Source organism: Notothenia coriiceps, unplaced genomic scaffold, assembly GCF_000735185.1.
Source record: "Notothenia coriiceps isolate Sejong01 unplaced genomic scaffold, NC01 NC01_scaffold00000339, whole genome shotgun sequence".
Lineage (NCBI taxonomy): Eukaryota > Metazoa > Chordata > Actinopteri > Perciformes > Nototheniidae > Notothenia > Notothenia coriiceps.
The window spans coordinates 7,972,172-7,997,872 of record NW_011333040.1 but is presented as its reverse complement, the minus strand read 5'-3'; the positions used below and the strand labels follow the sequence as shown (position 1 = coordinate 7,997,872).

The 25,701-nt window shown below is 37.7% G+C and overlaps 2 protein-coding genes across 2 annotated transcripts; one reads left to right on the top strand and one right to left on the bottom strand.

The window, feature by feature from the left end:
• Nucleotides 1-3,129: 3,129 nt before the first annotated feature.
• LOC104944344 (tyrosine-protein kinase JAK1-like) lies at nucleotides 3,130-7,774 on the bottom strand. The gene is made up of 3 exons (XM_010769870.1): nucleotides 7,525-7,774; nucleotides 4,000-4,211; nucleotides 3,130-3,345 (listed from the first exon to the last, which is right to left on the bottom strand). Exons 2-3 carry the CDS (start codon nucleotides 4,202-4,204, stop codon nucleotides 3,218-3,220), a joined length of 333 nt encoding a protein of 110 aa, XP_010768172.1. The 5' UTR covers nucleotides 4,205-4,211; nucleotides 7,525-7,774; the 3' UTR covers nucleotides 3,130-3,217.
• An 8,555-nt stretch (nucleotides 7,775-16,329) lies between these two features.
• ak4 (adenylate kinase 4) lies at nucleotides 16,330-24,160 on the top strand. Its single transcript, XM_010769861.1, has 5 exons — nucleotides 16,330-16,807; nucleotides 17,571-17,690; nucleotides 20,632-20,804; nucleotides 21,774-21,892; nucleotides 22,232-24,160. Exons 1-5 carry the CDS (start codon nucleotides 16,666-16,668, stop codon nucleotides 22,359-22,361), a joined length of 684 nt encoding a protein of 227 aa, XP_010768163.1. The 5' UTR covers nucleotides 16,330-16,665; the 3' UTR covers nucleotides 22,362-24,160.
• The last annotated feature ends 1,541 nt before the right edge of the window (nucleotides 24,161-25,701 follow it).

Here is a 25,701-nt window from a genome sequence, read left to right as displayed (position 1 = left end):
CACAGTTGGGATGAGGTTTTGATGTTGGTGTGCTGTGCCTTTTTTTCTCCACACATAGCGTTGTGTGTTCCTTCCAAACAACTCAACTTTGGTTTCATCTGTCCACAGAATATTTTGCCAGTCGTGCTGTGGAACATCCAGGTGCTCTTTTGCAAACTTCAAACGTGCAGATCAGAACACATTTTATGACCAACTTATGTAGAAATCCAGGTAATTCCAAAGGGTTCACATACTTTTTCTTGCAACTGTATAAAGGTTAGATTTATAAATATGCCCTGCTCTGAAAAAACATTTCTTGTTAATAATGTGTGTTGTCTAAACAATATAGGGGCCAATGAAAATACAGGATATATCAATGCAATCCCCCCCCCCCTGTCCCCACCTTAACCCACCTCACACACAAATGTGCATATACAGTATGCACTCTAAACCTCTTCTGTATATTGTTTCATGTTCTGGTATTTATTTATTTATATACTTGTTTCCGGCATTAAAGTGGAAGCCAAATTAAGATTTATTTTTCTACAGGGAAACTTGATTTATACTGTGCACATGACAAACCCTGCAGACAGAGGATTAAATGTGACAAAAGTGTACAAATATTTACGAAGATTATGATACTGTGGCCGGGGCAAATTAGATTATAGCAGGCTGTCACGGATTAGGTTATTAAAGGAGGCTTATGTTTATTGAAATATTAAAAAACCTCTTGTATTTTTGGGTGAACTACTTTAGACCTTACACATCCACAAACTCTTTACAAAGTTTTCTTTTGAAATATTTCTGGAGGAGATGACGTATGTTTGATTCCATAGATAATAATAATAATCTATTGCATTTCCATAGATGGGATTTTGGCATTTGTTGAAAGTAGTGGAACTTTTAAATATTATTTCCATTTCCAGATCATCTATGTATACAGGTAGAGTTGACTATTGGTATGCACTAAACAAAAAGCCCATAACATTCTGAAGCAGTGAAGATAACTCACCTCACCTCACCTCAACACAAATGTCAGAATTCAATCACTGGGCATATTTCTTCCCTTTTAGGTTTTGACCTGCTTGCCTGTTTTTGTTTTTTATAATAAAGCTTTTCTTTTCATTAGCCTGTGCTTTTCCGGCTAACCATCCTCTCTGTCTCTTCGGCCACACATCTGTAAATACCCTTTCAAGCCCCAACAGCAGAGACAGTGTAGGGCAAAACCCCATTAAGACAACATTTGAAAAATAATATATATTTAAAAAACTGAAATAGATGCAGTTCAAAATACAGCAACACATACAGGCATTTTTCTGGCTAGAGCAACAGTCCAGGGCTTAACATAGTAACAATGTTCCTGCTGCTGTATTTTCTAAAAGCCCCACTGTGTCTTAAGTTCAGCCTCACGTTCCTGTCGACTGGTGACACCTAATCCCTGTGTTTGTGTTAAACATTTGTTTATGCTAAAGTTGTTTGTGTATCCAGACTCGACCACAGTGATCTCCTTGTTATGCAGAGGGTTACAGCAGAACGCAGGGCAGGCTACAGCATTCAGCACAAATACACATAGTAGTACACACCACAGTTAGGCTCTATGCACTCGCGCTATTCTCTGCCTTCACTAGCTACTGTCAAAGCAGAGCAAAGTTTAAGAGGAAGTGCAGTTAACACCACAGTAATGTTTTTCTCCTCTTTGCATGAAATTTGGCCTGACATGTCAAATCAATTCTCTAAAGGGGGTCTTTGCTCTCTTCAAATGATCCCAGTGAGTCTCAAATATAACATTGCCAATATGATCTTATGATCATTATGGCCGGCGCTAAAACACTGCTGAGAGAATGTGAATTTGCAAAGGACCCAGTTGCATACAACTAAAGGAGCCCTATAGATAAAATAAAAACCAAAAATGTTGACAATATTTAGGTTTAATTTACTCTACTAAAGACACATGTATGTATCCTCAGAGCTAGACACGTCACTTTCTAGATTCAACGTATACAAGCCTCACAATATTTCATTATTTAATGATAATTTAATGATGGGAAACAAACTTTCCTAACTTCCCATGTCTTTTTGGGTCATTGAGTAGGATATTATGTAATACCTGTTATGTATTCACATTTAGTCCCAGTCTCCTCCAATTTGGACACAGCCTCTAAAAAGGCCCAAAGGGACAGCTACAAGAGTTATCCTAATCCAAATGGTATCCTTTCAACATGGAGGAACTGCACTTCAAGCAAACACATGTCAGCCACCTGAATCTCACTTCTGCTCAGTACCCAGATCTCCTGTAATAATGAGAACGGTTGGAATGTAGATGGCCTGCTCCCTCATCACTTATGGTGAAACATAGATTAGGGCTGCTTGATTATGGCAAAAATCATAATCTCGATTATTTGGGTCAATAATTGATATCACGATTATTAAAAACGATTATTCATTTACTTCGAAAATATCAATTTATTGGAGAAAATTACCCTGAACTTTAAGTATAATTAAACTGAAAATCCAATTTGAAAAAAAAAATGTATTTGAAAAAGAAAAAGAAAAAAAGTAATAATAATAATAAAAAAATAATCGTTTTATTTTGATTACGTTGTTTTTGTAATCGTTGCAAGCCATGAATGTAATTGCGATTAAAATACGATTAATTGAGCAGCCCTAACATAAATCCATTTATAAAACTCACATAGCAAGTAATATGTGTTGGCCTGCAGGCTATGGCACGCTGTTAGTTTGGTTTCGCTTTACCTACTGCTCATCCCACAAGAACGAAACATTCCACATACCAGGAGCCAGTTTACAAAGTCAGGACTGAGCACTCCAAAGTACCTGCTTTTGCCTGTGGCTCATCTGGCAAAGCACAGATACCCTTTACTAATGTCGCAGGCTGGGTGATGGGTGTCATGTTTATCAATTTCATATTTCCACCATCTCAAACGTTACACAAAATGTGAGGTAAAAAAAGATTCAATTTAAGAAATGACTTAATTACATTACATGTCATTTGTTAGACGCTTTAATCCAAAGCGACTTACATACATTCAGTACTGAGGACAATCCCCACAGGAGCAATTTGGGGTGAAGTGTCTTGCCCAGGGACACAACGACATGCTGACTGCAGTGGGACTCGAACTTGCTACCCCCTGATTCGAAGTCCAGCACACTACCCACTGAGCGACAGACGCCACTTAATGAAGTTAAATGGAAGATTGAAAACTCCAGTGTCGTCTTCTTACCTCATGCGATAGTGCAACTTGACACTGGTTTCATCTGTGATGGTGAACTCAAAGGTGGGGGGGTACCATGTGCAAGTTGTCTCATCGTAAAGGGCATATAGGTTATGGCACAAGGGAGAGATTGCTGAGAAGGAAAAGAGAACAAAGGAAAAAAGATCAATATTCAGACCAATTATTGTATTGGGTTTTGGGGTTATTTTACAGCCTTCTGTCCAAAGAGAGGATTTAAGAGCAACAGCCAACAATCTACTTATAAGATAAGTGAGAGATCATTTACAAGAAGCATGTCAATAATCTTACATAAGCCAACAACAGTCTGCTAACCAGTCAGCTACTATTTGCTGCGTAAAGATGGGAAAATGCTATTTCCCCAAGAGTGGCACTTAGTATAGTTCATAGTACAATATTTGATGCATAGCTTCAAAACTGTGGTTGCAATTTATTGCAGATTTTAACAACAGAATGGCAGCACTTCGAGGTAAGGCAGTGACACATGTTCTCACACAGAAGATAAGTTCTACTCTGTGAGATTGTTATTGAGTACAGTACATGTCTAATAAAGATTAACATTATTTTTAAGCTTTATACAATGTAATTTAAAAGGTGGGAATCTAATATATAAAAAATGGTGATAAGGGTAATTTCCAACCGATGTGTCAGATACTATAATCACAGTTAACATTTACATTAGATTGTTCATTACAGGCAATAAACTGAATAAATAAGGAGAGGAGGCACGTCTTGATTTTGCCAGCTAGCTAACAGTTCAGTCACTCACAGCATTTCTTTGCAGCCTCCACACAGAGCTCCAATGCGGTGAAGCAGCCTTTGAAGTACTCTATCGGTTGCACCTCCTCTGTGTAAAAGTGGATTTCCAAGCCCCGAATGGAAGAAGGAGAAGAGGACAGTTGGACCCTCTTACTGGATCTCCTCATCTTCCCACAGAGTTGCCTGCTCAACTCCATCACCCACAGAGTTGGCATTCAGACACTGGACGAGAGGGAGAGAGAATGTTAGATTAGGTTGTACATTCAAAGTAAGTTTGGCAACTCAAGAAAGATGAGAGAAATGACAACATACCCAAAAGGGAAACAACTAAATATATATTTCTCTTACACACAAGTTACTGTAAGTCGATGATCTGTGGAATTGTAACCCTGTTATACAAGTAATTGCTTCTAAGGTGAACTAATATGAATACTTAACCCACATTTTTAAATAACCCACATTTTAGAGGAAATGGGTGGCTTTTAAAATAGACAATCTAGTGTGTTACAACCAATGTGCGTGTGTGTGTCTGTGTTACAGTAAGACAGAAATATTGATTCTGAGCTGAGCAAACACCAGAATAGGGTCCAATGTTCACTAACCTGATAACTTATATTAATACAGCGCAGTGCCCCAACACTGACGCAGACAGCACACAGATGTGTCAACAAAGTATAATTACGTCAGCCTGTCTACTGGGAGGATGACATCAACATGGAGGACAGATTGTTGCTGCGTAGTGACTGCGAGGAGTCTGGGCCTCACTATGGGATGGGTCTAATAGTCAGTCTACACCAGCTGCATAGCAAAAGCAGCATGAAAACAGCAGCAGCCCTTGTGTTGATAGCACTCGCACAGCTAAGATGCCAGCATAACCAGACACAAATATCACTTATCATTACACAGGCATCTATTCAGACTCAATGTCACACACACTCACAAGCATATACAAACAAGCATAACAAGAGGAGAAGATGGGAAAGAGAGGTATAAAACACAGAGGGTGACAGACTGCTTGTTTGTTCTGTCCTATTACTATCATGTATTGCTTATCGCAGATCCTGTTAACACCCTATTAGTTATAAAGCAAATCCAAATGAAAGCTATTTCTTTTTTTTTTTACCTCAATGGTGAGATTTGGCTTATGTGCCAATCCCCAAACATAACCACGGAGGAGCAAAGTAGTCAGCTTGGGAAGTGGTCAATGTTCTTACAGTCATCCTTTTTCTTCATTCTCATGTATTACACTTTAATTTCTTGCGAAGCCATTTTTAATGAGTCATCCGTCTGCCTGTATACAGCGAGTGTCGATCACACAGTGAGGCCATTTCCCTCCCTTGTCTCTCTGTTACGATCTGAATTCAACTGTTGAATGTCACAACAGTTCAAACTCATTCAACATTCAACATTTCAAACATATTTCTTACAAATGTGGGCATGGTATAAAACGAAAGCCATCAAGACACGATAAAAAGCTTGCCAAATACTACCTCCATATGCCTCTTCATTTTCCAAAGCAAGAACAGAATGCACCAAATACCGCAACAATAACTTTATTGCAGATTAATCAGACATTTATTTTTGTAGATAAATCAATTATTTGTAGTCATTCAATTGTAAAGAAGTAGCAAAACATTTGCATTATGAAGCTGAAACCATATAAATTCTTCCATTATCACTTTAAAAAACAATTTTATTGAAATACTCAGTAATGTTATGTTGGCAAGTGGTATAAATGTGTGATGACTATAAAAACTAAAAACCGTTGTTCTTCAGCCTAGACATGTTATACAGGTGTTGATAGTTTCAATGGACCAGAACTTGTATTAATGCATTATCTGGTGCTAATGCTAAACTATGTGTTGCAATAAATTATGATATACTGTGAATAACATGTACTATATGTTTGTTGGGTGCTTGTAAATAAATACAACCCCAACAATCAAACTCTTCTGCATCATTTCATTTTGCATCAGTTTACAGTTTCCCTTGCCTATTTAAGTCTGAGGTGCATTGCCCATCTGAACAGTTGAGAATTAAAGCCCATCACAAGGACAAAGTAGCTAAAGAAAAAGAAAGTGAAACGAAAATGAACCCCCCTCTCTCCATGACAACCTTCTCTTTTTGTTAAAAAACTTCCTTTTACAGTCAAACATTTCCTAAGGGACAATTGTGACTTAAATAGTTTCAACAGGAAACACTGGCCGAATGCAGCGTATCATAGGTTACTTACAGTTACAGTAGGTGTTTATTGAGTTATTGTTGAGGCTTAATTTATTTTACAAAAAGTGACAGCTAAGGTGAAGAGCTATAAACAAACAGTGACCATGAAAACAACGAGTATCCTTTTCCATTAACAGGGTTAAAAAAAAAAACAGGGAACACAATGGCAATGTGTGTGTGTGTGTGTGTGTGTGTGTGTGTGTGTGTGTGTGTGTGTGTGTGTGTGTGTGTGTGTGTGTGTGTGTGTGTGTGTGTGTGTGTGTGTGTGTGTACCAAGAAGAGGCACCTACGTCTGACAACCACAATGTGTTAATGTGTATGTGTATCCTTATGTGTATCCTTTGTTGACAGGATTGTGTCTGATATAGTACAATATTTGGATTACACATTTGTATTATCAATTGCTCTTTCTGATCTGAAGTATCAATAATTTGTGGATAAGATCCAAAACCATACGAACGTGACTAGAGTAGTAGTAACATTAGATATTCAGTGTATCACAAAGAAAGAAAACCAGGAAATGTTCACATTGTTGAAGATCAAACAAGTGAATATTGCCCTTCGCTTTAGAAAGTACTAAAATAATGAATTTCTTATCAAAATATGTGCTGTTTTATTTAGTGACACATATGATCATGAGCTTCTTCTTGTAATGTCACTGGGTATATTCCAGTTCACAGAATACAATTTCAGCATTTTACCTAACTCCAAATGTTTCCCCTGATCCAAGGCATAAGGACGAACAATAGCTTTCAGTTTTTCTTTCACACTCGATAAGCAGCACAATAAAAGACTATAGACGGCTGGCCCATTTATTAAGACATTTCGCTTTCTCCACGAGTGGGCAATATCAAATCACATTGATAGCAGGAAAAGCCTTGAAACTCTTCTGATGGTGTTTTAGTATTCGACTGTACTTTAATCTCGTGTTAAGATAGTGTCAAATGTATTCATTCACTATGCCCACGTTTCTGATGGCGTTTGAGTATTACATTGCATCATATTGTACTTTCTTCCTGTAACTCACTGTATGTTCCAAATAAAGCAGCCAATTACATTACATCGCAATAAAACGGCATCACACAGTGGATATGGATGGAGTGCCATGGCTTTCATGGCAAGCTGACGATCGTTGGCTAACATTAGCTTGCTAGCAAGTTATGAGTCTTAAATGGGCAAAGCAAACAAAAGCTAGATGTTTTCCCCACTTGACAACAGCGGGTAAAGATAAAAAACGAGCCAATGAGTAAAACTATCCAGAACACAGATGCCTTTCTCGATGGGAACATTTAGTAAAAGGTTATTTACTCACCTCGGAGCTTGGCCAGACAGCTGGCAAGTTACTTCCGTTTCGTTCTGTACATTAGACGCTCCCACCAAGTTGTAGCTCTTCTCTAGATGGATTTATAAGTATCGTGCCTCGGCTTCTTTATTCCGAAACTTCCCAATAATAATATTCAGTATCCAAAGGGAAATAAATGTCTACTTTAATCCACTGAATGTGTTGATGGCCGGTAGCTTGAGACGAGAAAAAGCAACCTCTGTTCTTGCTAACCCTTCCTGACAAGTAACGGCCCATTCCCGAAAACAACATAATGGCCTTCTGTAGAATTCGGCTGCTGATTGGCTGTTCAGCCCGTCACTCAAGATGACGACATTAACCCTTTACTGGATTCAGGCTGGCGTGTGTATTTTGATCACTGTTCATCTACTATACAGTCTATCTATGCTGAACCTATGGTTTTAACTTGTAAACCCTTTCATATGGAAACAATAAAACACATTTAAAGAACAAGTTTTTGAGTTATAGTTCACACTAAATCTTTAGTCCAGCAATCTTTATAGAACTAAGAAAAAGAAATGAAAATTCAAACATCTATATGAGCTTGTAGAATGTAAGTTATGTAACTGAATACATGTATGCAAGTACTGTACTTGAAGGCGGGCCTGGCGGGCCCCTCACTTTGAGCATCATTCATCCATCAAAAAGTACAATAAATGTCACAATTATTAAATAACTTGAAATCATTATTTCCCCCCAACACACGTTACTATGTTTAGATCAGATATGTGGGCAGGCAGTCAAGCAACGTGTAAAAAAGCCTCAACCCCAAGTGAGCTTGTAGTCTTAATGTTAGCGTGATTGCTTAGCTGTAAACACAGTCGGATGAGTGACCAAAACGTCCCCGTTTTCCAGGCAGAGTCCCCGTTTTCGGTGGCTGGTACCCGGTTGAAACTCCCGAAAATGTTCCCGTTTTTGAACGTGCGTTAAAAAAATAGAGCAAGGTGAAATCAAATGTTACATGTCCCTAAAAACAGAGTAACAGTGTTGTGCCTGTTTGTAGCGTTAGCGTATTTCTTCTTCTACTACTTCTTCTTCTTCTTCTTTTGTCTTTAATGGCGAATCGCTTCCACTTGGAGATTATATCGCATATAGGCCTATATTGATTTATTAAATGTTTATATTAAATCCTTGCCTCAGACCACTGTTTTTGAGGAACTTGAAGATCAGCTTGTTTACTTCATTTCTTGATTTACTTTCGTATATTCACTTGAAATCCATGTCCTTGATGTTATGTTGTTCCAGTGCAGTTTTCAGAATGAGTCTTTGTCTTTTATAATCCAGGAAGCTAAAAAATACATTATGTAATTTTTCTCCCCAATTTTCGGCGCCCCCGATGTGTTGATGCGCACTTAGCATTCGCCTATACTGCATATGCCAAGGGCCGGCCCTGGTGAAAACAATATGACATCAACAAAAGATAAAACAGACAACTACAGATAGCACCACACATAATGGTTACTTCTTATTATTTAGGGCTGCCTGTATGGATCATACTGCCCCAAAGCGGGCCCTTTTACTAGAATAATAATATGTTATCTATTATATCAACCGTATTGGTACAATGAGCGACATCTAGTGAGGGATTTTGGAACACTGATTTGATTTTTCTCATGGCAGTTAGACTCTAGAGACAAACCAGGGGACTTTATTTTTATTTTTAATCTGTGTCTGTCCATTTGGTGTAGTGTTTGATCCAATATTACATTTGGTTTATATATTAGTCACTTTCTTATGAAATGCCAGGTTTTAGGCCTTGATTTGAACATTCAATCCTGAAAATAAAAAATCAACCAGATTAATGTTTCTTTAATCCTGACCTGACTAAAGTGGATAGTAAGTAAGTAAATCTGTATAGGAAGACGAGTTAAGGGATAGAGGAGAAAAGGTTATGGTATAATTACAGAGCCTGTCCATTTATAAATTGAGGAAATCAATGTTAGTCTGTTAACCAAAGTGCAGGCATCTATCTATCAACTATCTACTATCTATTATTAAAGATCAGAGGAAAAGAACAGAACGAGAGGGGTAAATCCAGAATAAAATAAAGAAGCAAAGAGATTATAGAGCAGAAGGGAGGAAAAAAGCTTGGTGTGTCAATTCATTACATTGCCAGTATTTTTCGTTGTTGTGAAAAGAAATCGCCCCCTCTGATTTTTTAACAGCCCCCTCAGTCATTTCATCCTGGAGCCGGGCCTGCTTGAAGGTGATTTAACTTGAGTATTTCCATGTTATGCAACTTTATATTTTTGGGTTTAGCCCCACTACATTTGTCTTTAGTGCCCTAGTTACTTTTCACATAACTATTTTACATTATCCTCCTGTCCAGTGAAAACCATGTACTTCCAGATTTGTTGATATGGAATGTGTGTGATAATCTGCAGAATTAAGAGCTCATTAAAAGGTTATTTAAATTAAGCTAAATAAACTATTTCAAAACCCTCCTGGAATGGCAAAAAATGCTTTGTAGCAAAGCTGAAAATATGCATCGTCACAAAGCTCATAATAGAGCTGTTTTTCCAAAACATTTTGATTGGTTCTCACTGAACAGGGATGCTAGAAAAATATGATGATCTTGTAAAATATATTGTATCACTGTAGGTTAAAATATCACATAGTAATAAAGGATTTCAAATGAGCACAAGCTTAAATATGTTAAGTGCCAAATGTATGATATTCAAACACTGAATGAGTAGTTTTATTTTGAAACTTTGAGTACAAGTTCCCACCAAGTTGTACACTTTGCTGATGAGGAGTTTGCTTGAATCAGGTTTTAAATGCAGGACTTTTACTTGTTGTGGAGTATCTTCATGGGATGGTATTGGTTCTTTAACTTAAATAAAGGATCTGAATACTTCTTCCACCTCATGTTTGCATGTGCATTTTCATCACATAGGCATCTCAATCTGCTGAGAAGTTAAACACAGTTTTGGAGAAGTTGATGTAATATCTTTCAAAAGGACAAGAACAAGACAAAATAATTGAACGTAAAAAATATGAAGTACTATAGGGGAACAATTTCATGCAACTTTATGCATCTACTCCACCACATCTTAGAGGCAAATATTGTTATTTTGACTCCACTTTTCAAAATTAGTTTTCCAGCTTTAGACACTTCTTAAATTGCAATCTACCCTTCCTTTCAATTTATATCCACGTTTCTTCAGATTTTAATGAGATTTCTTGTCTGATAAACCAAAGGATTGTGTGTTCCTTTATGGATTAAGAAAACCACATTTCTTATATTTGAAACAATCAAATACCCTCTTGGATTAGCCGGAGCTCATAAAAGTGGATTTTTTTAGATATACTGTACATGGTTCTAAACAGACAGCATGCTATGATCATAATTTATAGGATCTGAAGATTAAAAAACTGAACTCTGGTTAAAGTAAGGACAACACCGAACATGCCCAATGAGTACTTTTGATATTTTGGAGATTTTAAAGTGAGGCCTTAAATGAATATATATTGTTACTTTTACTATCTGAATACTTCTTCCACCAAGGACTTTGGACACATGGACTTGGCAGTTGTGCACATATTCTGACCTCTGCAGGGAGGGTTACTGCTCATACTTGCCATTCTGTAGGTTGGACGCAAATCAGTGGTTCCTTCCAAGGCTTTGTTTGAGCAATCTAAAACATCTTTGTGATTGTGTTTCCAAAACATTTCAACATGTAGTAATCCTTTAATGGGCCCTACAGTATCTCTTGCAAATGTGCATAACCGCTCTTTTGGATGAGGTTGTTTACTGGAACCTGAAGCATTGCCAATATTCAAAATGTGTTTAGGTATACCAAGTTATGCATCATGACGTTATTTTGCATGCCATGTAACATTTGTGTCTCTTATGTAAAGGGGCTTTTTCAACAAAGAGAAAACCAACAACATCGGACATACAAGTCAAGGAGGTGTTTGAAAATATGTGACTGAATCTTTCCAGCACTCTCTCAGCTAAGTCCCACCATAACAAAGTAATGGAGTTTCCCTATTAACTGCAAACTAAAGATCGCTCACAGAGACAAAGTCTATCAATTCACATATGATTTAAATATTTAGTTCCGTAATATATGACTCTGAAAAGCAGTATACAAACATTTGGAGCAGAAGTTTCCTTTCTGCAGGGCAAACCCTCAGGGAGGATCGGAACAGTTTCAGGGAAAACTTACTGAATGAAAAAATATTACAATAGTTTAATAACCCAATTCTTAAGTTGTGTGCAGTGTTGGTCAGTGTCAACCCCTATCCTTTATTACTGTTGGTGGACCCCTGTGCACAAAACCACATCAGTACAGCATTTCTGTGAGGTCTATAAGTGTATTTTATGGGCAGGTAAAGGCATGGACTGTGACCCTTGTGGAGGAAAGGAAACAACCTTCCTACTGTTACAAAAGTAACAAAGGATATAAACGTTTCTTTCTAACAAAAGACTGGGTGGTTCGTTTTAAGGTAGGGACTTTCCATGCCGCATCCCAGTCAATACAGTTATCCCCTTGCATTAAAAGAAGATGATATTCTCATAATAAAGTTGGTGTTTTCAATGGTTTTGTTGACTACCCTGATAGGTAGTGGGTTTGAATGCCTGACCTCACTTAGAAAATAGTTATACCTCTTTTAAGCAATGTTAGCTTCACTTGACGTTTAATGCTTTATTAACACAAGATGAATTGCCACAAATGATCAAGATAGCACAGGGTGAGTCAGAAAGAAACATGCGCATCAAGTCGAGTTAAGCAGATTGAGGTTAGAGTGGGAGAAAAACAATACATTTGTAATGACTCTTAGGGGATTTCCACAGTAGCTATACCGTTACAGAAAACATTGTAAGGACAGGTGCAGTGACCTGTGGTTTATCAGACATGACTCAAACAGTGCACTTATTATTCAAAACATGTTTCATTTCAGCATGTTGACATCACATATCACAGAAAAATTGTGTTTTTATCTGTTCTATACTGATATCACATATTGAACATAAGATTCTCTTAAACAACAATGACTTATAACAAAATGGAGATGGAAAAATGTCATACATTGTTGTTTCGATCATGTTCAACTATTCTTAGGGGGGAAATATATTCACTTAGTAATGAAACAATTAATAAAAGCTATGTTTTTTTTTATTAGACTGGATTCACTCAAACTTTTTGAAGTTGTCAGATGACATAAAAATGACAATTACAGACATGTTATTTAGACCACAAAGCACATGACTAATAGATCTTTAGCTCCCTCTGTTGACAACAATGTAGAGTAACATTTTGTGACTACCTTCTGCTTCAGCCTGCAGACCAGTGCTCCGAGAGACGGAAGCTCATACAGTATATATACTAATGCTAAGTTAACTTTGCTGGTAATGCTAATCTAATGTAATGTTAAAACTGATCAGAATGAGCCCACATCCACTCAATAGTTGACTGTTCTTTGGCTATATCCTTCTGTTTGCTTAGGATTCACTGGATATTCAATAGCAGAGATGAATAAAACAAATACAGGTTTAATGAAAACAAACATTTATTTATTTGAGTTAAGCAAAAGTTACATAAAAAGTGAAGATAATATACATTTTGAGTATAATGCTTCTTAAAATAAGACAATAAAGTACTTTTGAAAGCAAGCAACAGTCTACTTGCAGATTTAATAAGGAAAAACATTTTTAGAATAAATCACTTTAGTACTTTTGGATACTTAACAATGAAAACAAATATGTCTCTTTATTAACATACTCACACATTTCATTGGTCCTCTGGCTGGTTAGCTGCACGCGGTTTGAATAACTGCACTCGTGTCAAGTTGGCAGCCATCCTTCAGTTATCACAGTACTGTACCTTCGATGGGGACAGCATCAGCACTGTGATAACTGAACCAGGGAAGCCTGACTATTCTAGCAGTCCTTGGTTTCCTCGCATGTTGTATCTTCATCATTTAATTCTTACAATATAAATACTGTTCAGTTAACATACAATAGCTAATATAAGAACAGATTAATCTACAGAGTCACAGGGACATCTAACCTAACAATCCTTCTCTGTGTGTAAAAACGTTTTTATTAATATCCTTCCCATCAGTGATCAGCAGCACAGAATATAAAAACAATGCAATATCATGTTTGGGGATATAATAATACCACTATAAAAATGTTTTGCAAAGTAGAGTAAAAACATACAACAACTACTCTCCATAGTTTGATAATGGGAACATTAAAAAACAGTCTTTATGCAGGATAATATGATCCTGATTATCCAGGATTCCTATATTTATGAACAGAGATTGGTTCATCAGTGAGTCATTCAAGTGAATGGAGAAAGCTATTTTTTGCCCTTAAATCGGGCCTGATACATGAGGTTGTATTTTACACAGGTATTTCGTCTATTGTGGTAAATGTTCTTTTAGCACAACAATTCATTTGGTACTTCAAAAACAGACTGATGTTCATTATATATGATGAAACTTCTAACTGCAAAGGTTGGGCAGTTATGAATAGACACATGCAATGTGTAGCCTACCTTATGCCCTATTGGCTGTGAACCTGTGATTGAAACAAAATGTAAAATACTTGGACATTTGGAGGACAAAGATTGCTTTACAGTATTAAGCATACTATCGTGTTAAATTATTTCGCAAACTATTTCCAAGTGAACATATTTTCATTCTTTTTTTGTTACCACTGGTACACAGAGGGCTCGTTAATGTTTAATCTCATACAATAACTAGGGGTACGAATACTTTTTTTTCTGAGCCTCTTTCCTGCTAAGACTGGATCGAGACAAACTACAGTATATTATTCATACCAACCACAAGGCCGAGTGACGTCAGACTTGTTATGATTCCTCTCGCAGGCTCCGCCCCCCTTCGCACGAGCAGCCTCTCGTGCAGTCCGGTGGCGTCTCTGGCCGTGGTAGCGTCTCCTCCTCCTCGCCAGTCCGCCCTCCGCACTTCATGTAAACAACTCCATTATCCCCGCTGCTCAGGGCCCTGGCCAAAACATTTTCATGTCAGAAAAGGCAAAGCAACATATGCAAGTAACTAAATATGGCAGAGGACAAACATATTGCTAGGGAGGAATGCTCCGTTTGCCTGTAACAAGAGACCCTGTGAAGACAGCGCGTCCATATTGCATAAACCCTCAATGTAAATAACGGAGGAATGGCTTGTAAACTGCTAACCGTAAAGGTAACAGGCAGTGATTCTGACAAAAGGCTATGGTAGACAACTACTGTTTGACGACAAGAGCGAGGACTGAATTAAGCGCTTTGTTGCTGTTTTGTACCAATAAACAAAAGTTGTCGAAATCCAAACAAAACCGTTATTAATGTCATATCATATAAACAAGCATACCTGCTTTACCTAGGATTAATTATAACGCGAGTCAATGTGAAATATAAGTGCAATGTTCGTATTGAATGTTGTGCAGCCAAACGTTAACGCCCAGCATAGCATACACACCCCTTTCTGGCCAAAAACAAACTGCATGCTGTAAAATTCCAATAAAATCAAAAAATATATATTACATCCAGTACACATTAAATATATAACATCAATATGACTCACTTACCTGACATTTTCCCGTTTAACTCCTCGTGTTTACATGAATATTTTTTATGACGCAGCAAGACCACACAGTGCAACGTGAGTGTCGCCATTTTTTGTTGTTTTGAATTCTCCAAAGCCATGTGACAAAAAGAAAATATCTTGTAATTAAAAGCAGGCTTCCGGGTCTGAAGACGAAAACTAGTTTCTCTAATCTCGAGGCTCAAATAGGTTAATCTTCCGAGCTGTTTGTCTGCTGGATTAGTCTGGGTAGTCTGACAGTAGACTGAAGGCTGTGCGCAACATCTGACAGCTCCGATATGGCTCGCAACAAGTATCCGCCCGTACGCAAATGTTGCGCGGAATGACAGCGACTCATGTGCTTTTCTGCAACCGCTGCCAGCATTGGAAACTTTGACTAATAAGAACCCCATGAACCTTAATAATGAACAAATAAGGCTCTGATTTTAGAGAAATACTGTCAAGAAGTGGTGAAATCCAAGAATAACCCACTTTATTAGATATAAGTCACTTTTGTAATTTATTTATTGCAGATCTGAATCTCCAAACTTCAAGTTTTCTTTGAATATTTGAAACCGTTGGATAAAGCATATATTGTGTGGTGGGACATAATATATTTAGTATTTATTTACAATGGTGAAATAAATAATGTTAGGGATGTGTGACATTGACTGTCGTGCACTTTTTTCTGGCTGGTAATAAATAAGTGGCAAGGTAGTTTGTCTAGTTTAGCAGATCAAAATAACTTGAAATAAGGCTTCCCAAACAAAAAGGCTAGACATAATATTGGTCTCAACCTTCTGCACATAAATGCACTCCCTTTCTGATAAACTGGTTAGGCTATATGTTGCAGTGAAATGAATTGGCAATGCAGTTTTTATTTTTATTTATTTTATTGTGTGTGTTTTTGCTGTTATGTTGTAGAAAACATACATTTCTTTCTAATTATGAGTAGCCTACAATAAAAAAACATATTCTTCTCGCCCTCGTCGTATCTTATAATTTTAGACAGCATTCTCGGCACTTCATGTTCCTTGTAACCTATGTCAAGGATTATTAGATTTTCGCGGTTGTCGTTGTTGTTGTTGATGTACATTACTTGTAAATTCTTTAAAAACTACAGTAACCAGTTTACCCGGCAGTTCCTGCGAATCAGTCATCCGCATTTTTACTGGATGATGTGCGCAGAAAAATAGGGCGTATGGGAGACTCCCCCATTCATTCGCAGACAAAAGTCTCTCTCCATGAAGACGTAGGCGATTGTAATGTATCCTTAAACGACCTGCAAGAAAAAAGGAAAAGGGCGTTTTGACTTGATCCGAGCAGGATAGATCCAATGTGCGCATTTAGTGTTTAACAGCAAATAACCGCAGGGTAAAGAAACACGGTGAAGTTTATGTTGGCAAGACAAGTTTAGAAGCACGCCAGGCTTTTGACCAGTTTGATCGCTCATGCGCTCATCTTTTTTTAATTAGGAGGTTTACTTCCTTCTTTTCACACGGAAAGGACAACCTAACATTTGAGCATCCCAGAGGTTTTACAGTTACACAGGAAGACATGGCCAAGTTATTCCGAGCTGCTATCATGGGTCCTCCAGGATCAGGGAAAGGAACGATATGCAAGAGGATTGCTCAAAGCTTTGACCTGCAATATCTTTCCAGTGGCCACTATCTCCGAGAAAGCATAGCGGCAAATACAGGTATGATGCTTCTGCAAGTTATATTGGTGTGTTAACAGGAACAAGGGAAGTCTGTGTTTGTATGCTGCATGTGAATCTTTATCCTAACGTTCGCAGTTTCCACAGTTGTTTTCTAGAAGCTCATTTGACAAATTACCTTTACAATCCAAGCTAAAATACGGTGCATTTGGATGAATACAAACTTAAATCTTTATCTGATTTGTATTGAGTTCAGAGACCTAACTTGGTGAAATGCCCAACACCCACAATGACTCAGTATTGACTCCAGTTAAACACTCATCAATGTTTTATCGCAATAACTCACCCAACCATGCACTTTAAACCATTGGTTTTGTCTCTTTAAACGTCCTTATTATAGCCTCCCAACTGGGACAATTCAATTCCAAGCATGTGTAAAGCCCATGTTCACTGATTACTAAATTAGAATCCAGTGGAGAGGGCTTGCTTCAAAACCTGTGTGCTGCTTTGTTGCCATCACTGAAACGTTTCCTTAAAGTTGTGACTTGCTGTGTCATTAACAAAACCTTTTTGCTTTTAATAGTATTAGGATTTATAAAATATTAGTTCAAAATGTGTGATTGTTTAAATAATCCACAGATGCACAAAGTTACAGTCTGGAGTTTGCAGTGAGAGTTTTAACCAGATATGTGCCTTACCAAATGTTTATTTTTATCATGGCATGGGTATATTCAACAGGCCCTGTCCTGGCTTGTTCTTAAAATTCAGCAGCTGGAAGCATCTTTACCTGTGTGTTGTGTATCAGAGGCAGGTGTGCTGGTGAGGAGCTACGTAGAAAGAAGCATGATGGTGCCTGACCATGTGATGACCAGACTGATGCTGCCCAGACTGGAACAGCTGATTGGCCAAAGCTGGCTGCTAGACGGTATGAAATAATTTTCTAAGTTATTAAACACTCAGAGTGCATTCTATATTCTACTGATGCGTTATATGACACTAGCATGATTTTATAATATAGCAGCGTCCATCCTTTGCCTTGATCATTTGTAGTGAGGGATACATTCTTCCTTGATGCAGCATTGTGGTCAGTAATAACTGTCAGCCACTCCTTAAATCTGATTGGCTTCCCCATGTGCCACCCACATAATCCCTAGACTGACAAACATGTGAGCTCACTTAAACTGTAGAACTAAGAATATCCTTTCAAGCGCTGTGTGAACAGCAACATAGTTCAAATGAAAAAATAACATGGCAGAAAGCTCCTGTTCTCTCTTCAGCCCAGCTCTGAATTAGTATCATATAATAAAGCGGCTCAGGCAAGCAGTTTCTACCCCTCTGAATGCTTGGAGACATGCCCTCTAAAGGTGCCAAATGTATTGCTCCTTTACTCTGAGGATTAAGTAAGTGGAAAAATTATCCTACATCTGTGGGTGATTAGTACCCCGAGGTACTGACTCCAGTATCAGCAGGTCCCTGCATGCTCCACACTGTTATTCAATTTACATTAGTCATCAGATTTGCATCAGATTCAAATTAAAGATAAAAGATACAAGATCATCGTCATTATCAGGAGGATGCAAATGCTTTCCTGAGCTTTATTCCAAGTTTTGACATTATAATAGAATCATATTCAGTGCCAAGTGACATTAGTCAGTCAATAAAAAACAGGTTTTTCTTTTGTCAATTATTGTGTATGTGATATGTAATATTTTGCAATGTTCATACAAACAAAACAAGTATTGATGAAATTGCCTCAGAAGTGTGTTAGCTCACAAAGGAATAGGAAATGTTTCTTCTTGTTATCTGATAACATTTAGGTTGAGCATTAGTAACATAGATGATGACAAACTTAGCGGATCATTGTCTTGTTCATGTTAAGTATTACCCTCTATCTCCAAGTGAGATGCCAAACATTGATGAAACTATTTTGTGTTTTTAACCTTGAAACATGAACAGCAAATAAATACTTGTTTTCGGCAAAAGAGAAGTGCAAACAAATCCCCTCATAACACACACACACACACACACACACACACACACACACACACACACACACACACACACACACACACACACACACACACACACACACACACACACACACACACACACACACACACACATGCAAAGGCCTGCATTTATTTCAGTTTCAGATAGACTGAGATAAACCCCATGCTGCCCAACAAACTAACATGGACACATTTATGCATGTTACTTTTTAATTGGGGCCTCCCAGTAAATCATTTGTGAGCAGCATGATGCTCCGGTGGTTAGAGAGATATTTAACAACTAGTTATTGACCAAACAATGGAACATACACAGCGATTGTCAGTTTCCACTCTACCACATAAGGAAGCAATAAACAGAAGAAAAACCCAAACATATTTATACCAAAGCACTAAAACCAAAAAACAAGAGAGAAAAAGTGACCTTAAAACTAAATGACCTATATTTACAGTAAGCATGCCATGTCAACACCAACCATGCGGATTGATCCTTGAGCAAGACCTTGAATTCCAGCCAACATCTCTGGTGCTGAATTTCCCCATAGAGATCATAGCAATATAATCTCATTCCTAGTGTAATCTACACGTTTTATAACAAAAGTAGACATACAGTAATATTAAAATATTCTATTTCTTGTTCTGCTTTTATTCACTTCATACTATTTTTATTCAAACAAGCATTGAGGATCTAGGAATGGAAGTGTTGTTCTGTTGGTCCAGATATGTTATCACAACTATGATATGGTAATACTTTATTGTCAAATATAGTCTGAAATTGTTCTTGCATTACAGCAGCAACTATTTGAAGGATTACCTTTTACCCATGGTCAAAGTTTTCCCTGAACTAATAACTGGAAATATTGGAATTTGTGTCCTATTCCTGGGTCGTCCACTTATTGTAAGATTGGACGTTAATTTCCAGGCTCCTCCAGTTCGTATGTTCAAGTGCACTTGGGAAAGGTTTTGTGTGAGAGTGTGAAAATAAGATCTCTGATGAGCAATATGGCATGTTATATGGCAACTCTACCATTAGCGTTTAGAGATGAAGCCCTGAGGGCATGCAGTGGATTTGAAAGGCTCTATATCAATACAAGTCTGTTGACATTAATTACATAATAATGGCGCCATTCTATTAAGTGCATTAGCAAGCCATGTCTGTGAATCAGCATGCACAATACCAGAAACCTGAAACTGGCTAACCTAAATGGAATGCAGCCTTTATTAATGAGATTCATTTCACCTGTGTTTTTCCTGCTTTAGCAACTGAAAATGCCTCCTTGGAAAAGAGTCTTATTAGGTACATACATTCATGAATTGCAATAACATTAGTGACATACTGACTTTTTCACTAGCACTACTATTAGGTAAAACCTTCAATCTGTCCAACATCTTTTTTTTATGACCAAATCCCCAACCAGCTAAAACGGGTAAACATTACCTGCTAAACATCAACATTTGTTCGCATTTAGCTCAAAGCACCACTTTATTTTTGCACAGCTCTGTTGACTCTTGTCTTGTTATTGCTGGTTATGGTTCATACACGTTATGTAACTGAGCGCATTGTTACTCTACAGTAAGTTCATTCACATGTACACAATTTGGTTATTGTGTCATGGCTACAGACAATGTCAATGAATTTTCATCAAAGTTTAGTTGCTGTCAGCTTATTCATTAGCAATCATTGGAACAGGAAATGAAATGTACATAACTGTGACAGGGCCTGTTATTCCTGAAGTTAGTCACAACTTCAAAGACAAACATACCCTGTAAATCTTAAATATTGTGGAAATTAAAGGTCATATATCAGCAAACTTTTCCTGGTCTCTCACCTTCCCTGTTCGTCCTTTGTACTCTGTGTAGGTTTTCCCCGGACTCTGTCCCAGGCCCGAGCCCTGAACAGTTTGTGCCAGCTGGACCTGGTCATTAGTCTGAACATCCCCTACGAGACTCTGAGGGAGAGACTGAGCGACCGCTGGGTGCATGCAGCCAGTGGCCGAGTCTACAACATGGGCTTTAACCCGCCACAAGTGAAGGTCTCAACAAGTGTCATAGTGCTTCAAATATTCTGCTCGGATTTACTTCACCACAGGATTTGTTTCGGTGTGTTTTGAAGCTGATTGGAATGAATGCCGGGCTTCAGCAGGGTGGAAGCTTGTCTAATTTAGAGATTGAAACCAGTTGAAGTACAATATCCTAATTAACTACACCACAATCATACACAACAACATCTACACTCCTGCTGTTTGTTATTTAACTTCACAAGTTTCTTGTCACGTTCACTCAGTTGAATATTTTGTATTGTTTCCTTTCTTTACTCAAATCTCTAGATATCATCTTTTATGACCTATAAAACAAGTTAACGGAGTTCATCACATACATTTTAACTAAAGAACAATAAACATACTAACAACACCATGTAAAACATTCATAAAAATCCTGCACTTTTATTGTGTTAAAGTGTTTATATAAATATTAAAAAAATTCTGAAGGGGATATTTTCTAGATAATACAGTATTGTAAGTGAAGTCTTTCAGAGCCCTGACAGCAAATGTCATATGTTGTATATAACTTGTTTTCCAATGATTGCCTCACTACAGAACATATGGCACGTGATAAAGTTGTTTTGCTGTAGTTTGTAAAAAAAAATTAAACAGAATGCAGAAATGAAACGGGATGAGGATAAAAAAGAAAGGAATTTGAAACCTAGATATTACAGTTACGCAATAGTACCTCTTGTTTGCATTAAACAATGGCCGGAAAGTTCAAGGAACATGAAGCAACCTGGAGAAATGTCATTGCCAATAATGACCTTATGTACTTGATATCTTTATAATACATTTACCCAAAGGATTGTGGTATCGATACAGATGTGAATGTAGGAACTGCATGTGTCTACCTACTGTACAGTGTGATTGCACTGTCCAATCTCATATGCTTTAAGATTTTGAGAGATCTTGAGTTTACCTTTGTTGTATTGTTGAACCTTGTGTTACATGTCTCAGGGTAAGGATGACGTCACCGGGGAGGCCCTCATTCAGCACGATGACGACAAACCTGAAGCCCTGCTGAGCAGACTGAGATACTACAAAGATGTGGCCAAGCCTGTCATGGATTTATACAAGTCAGTATATACTAAACTCTTTTTAGCAGTAAAATACCTACATGCAGTCAGATGCTGCACATGGGCAATCAAAGCCAAACACAAACAAAACATGGAGGCCATGAAATGGATCGTGTGAATTTGGTAGTTTATCCAAACTATTTTATTCAGCAGTCAACTATGAAGTCTTGTTTGTTTTTTGATCAATAGTATCCAATTTTATAACTTAAAATACAATTAAACATTTTGGATTGTCTTAAAAATATACAGACTAATAAACCATATTCTGCCTTTCATTTAATCAATATTTAAATTTTACACATCCTTCCTTTTTTATTTGTTTTGTCATTTCTTGCTCAGGTCACAGGGAATCCTTCACGCCGTTTCCGGTACAGAGACAGACAGGATTTGGCCTTATATCAACTCCCTCCTCAGTGCCAAGATGCACATGCAGCCTTCAGATGCCTTCCAGACCCAGACACCCCCATGAATGAAAGGAGAACAAGGGGAAACATGAAGAGGCCGCCACAGGAAGAGATGTGATGTTCCAACAAGCTGGCCTCAGATTTCAGGTTCCTTTATTTAGAGGTTTAGAGGTGGATAAGTACTCTGATCAAAACTGTAGTTATCCAATATGTTGTGATTTAAACAACAGTTTTTCTTCTCTCAAATTAAAGTATTTTAGAGCTTTATTGATTGGGTTGATTGTCTACATCATAGCTGAATTCAAATATTTCAAGGCAATATGCATCAATACACATTTGAATTAAAATAAAGGGTAGCTGTGGTGACACTAAAGGTTAAGAGAGAAATAAAACGGTTCAAAGATTTAGAAGAGAAGGATTCCCTTCATTAAAGCTCCCCAGTTTCAAGATTGTATCTTCAACAATAGGAGTATGGTAGAATATTGAAATACGGACCAACATATCACAGTCCGACATTATATATATGATAGTGAGCACTAAAATTGATTATGATCATTTGCAAACTTTAATGATGGCAAACAAATGGAATATTAATTATAAATAATCTGTTCTTGTTCCACATTTGAATAATTACACGTTAAACAAACGTTTAATAATCAGACAAACAATATCATATTGTCGCCTCTTTGATTATAGTCATAATTTTGGTGTGGAACCCTCCAACTTATTTTCCAAAGGCAAGTGACTTAGGAGTTTTAGTATTAATGTGAATGTATGCACATCACAAAATCACTTTAAAAATAAATAAATAAAATCTCAACTTAGATTTAATTGACTCACTGATTCACATCACATATACATAGTGTTGTATCAAAAGCCAATTTTACACGGAAATTAAATAAATCAATTTGGACTAAAAAGGTTCAGAGTGTGAAATAAGCTGTAAAATATGCAATAATCCTGCAAAGCCATGGCTCATTGTTTGGCTTGATCCGCACAGTATTTCTAGAATATACGTGAAAAATGTGCACTGTATAAACTGCTATTCTATTCTTACTTTTGTACTGAAATGCTGCAGAATAGTATGCACTCTGCAGTTGATAACATGCAGGACAATCTACTGGACTGGTGCTGGACCTGTCCAATATTCAAGAAGCACTCAACGTCACGCTCTGTGGCTGGGATGAAGACCAATGCACAGAATAAAGAGAACCCCTAATGCTGTTACATTTCGTTAAACATGTGGTTGCCTTGAGATTGAATTCATCAAAATGTCAGATAGTGGTTCAGAAAATGCTTTGTTTTGCAGTAGCAGTTCAACTTAAAGATGGTCACTTTTTGGGAAGCATCACGCGTGTAAAGATGCTACTTCTCAGATTGTTTGAATGTATACATCACTGTTGCAGGTTAGAGAACATGTAAAATGTTGGCTTTGTAGAATTAGTTATTTTTTTAGACAGAAATGAACAACTGAATTAATTATGAAGCCACATTCACCAATGCAGCAACCTATCGCACGCAGATACACATCTTTATCATATTTGTTTAGGTGAATGTTGCCTTTCATCAATGTTTTTTGAGGGTCTGAAAATAGTCGGTTTTGCAAGTAGGTTAAAAACATTTGCTGTGGCATACCAAAGATACAAATATTTAGCTTGAGTTAGAAAGAAGTCTTTGATGGCTCAACATGCCAGTCAGTGTTTTGGTTTGTACAGTGAGGGGGAGCTGTACAAATATTTTGTGCGACCACACCCCAGTGCTGTTGTGTAATATGGATTGAGTGCTTTTTTTCTTTCATATTTTAAAACCTTGCTGTCCTAACATGTTACATTCTTAGAAAACAATAAAAATATGTCCTCAAATGTGTGTGTGTGTGTGTGTGTGTGTGTGTGTGTGTGTGTGTGTGTGTGTGTGTGTGTGTGTGTGTGTGTGTGTGTGTGTGTGTGTGTGTGTGTGTGTGTGTGTGTGTGTGTGTGTGTGTGTGTCTTGTATACAACATCATTAATCTTCTGTCCTTTACTGTATCCTCATTTTTGGCACTGTTAGTCAGATGATCCATACTAATTAAGTTGGGTCGTTGTAGTTGCTTTCAGGATGTAATACTCAGTGTGAACAATGGATTATAGCAAGTGGGCATGTAACCACAAGTTGAACCTTAGGTATTATAAAGCTCTGAGTGTTTTGAAAATTAAATAGCAGTTTTATTTTTTTAGACATGTCAAGTTTACATTTTGAATACTGTCCTTCCTGGTTGAAACTACAAACAACTTTTGTTCCCACTATAAGAAAAGGCCCTCCCTTCTTGCTCTCTGGTCTTTCAAGTGAGCAAAACAGGAAGCAGCAGGTGCACTAATTTGCATATTAAACCTAAAAGCCTAGGCTGGATTTAATGAAGGCATAACAACACACACTCGTTCGAGATACGGCTACTGTGTAACTGTACATCTCCTTTCGTGTCCAATACTCTCATATCTGTAAATAAACCCCATTTAGATCACTGACGTAGAGCTCGATCTAAATCGTTTCAGATTCTCACGGATTAGTCTCATCTGATGTGTTTACCGTGACACAGCACTAGTACTGTATGTTCATACGTGGACCTTAATTTTGCTCTTAGTCTGTCCAAAACCTGTAATGCTGCACAGTATTGCATTGTAGTTATATCTTTGTTGTTATGGGGACCTCTACTGGTAGTTATCAGCCGTTTTGTGAGCATAATAATACAAAAAAAGGTTCGACATGTTAGTGAATATCACCAGTGTTGTTTTTTAGACTATCGTTTTCTAAAGGTAAACAGATAAATAGATCGGTCATTGCATTCAGCTCGTTGTTTAGCTCCATCCTAGGTTTTACCAAGCTGTCTCGCTGAGCGGCGCACTTTCTGCTGTCCATCCACACTACCTTGCACTGCAACGCTCATCCACATCATCTACAGATCTACCAATCGCCATCGCTGGACCCAGTTTGTTGCTCATATGCCAAAATGTGATTTATGATGATGCCGTAGCCGTAGTGCATGCTCTGTAAATGTACCGACAGCTTATTCGCGAGATACCGGGGAATCCCTGCAGGACTGTGTGTCTCCCAGGACGTTTAACGCGTTGACCTTTGACTGGCTGCGAATGACAAATCAAAGGTCGGTGTGTGTGTGTGTGTGTGTGTGTGTGTGTGAGAGGAGTCGTGGTTCAAAGCGCATCTCCACCACGGCACAAGACGCATGTCCTGGGAGAATGGTATAGCTCTCTGAAAGGTACAGTAATCCGTTTTTTATATACGCTATTATACGTGATTCGTGAGACGTGCTGTATCTTGCATCCTTAACCAGGTATAGAAGCATCATGATGTGTGTGTGGATGTTACATAATATCAGCTGCCTCTGTAAATGCACACCACTCCCTCCCACCA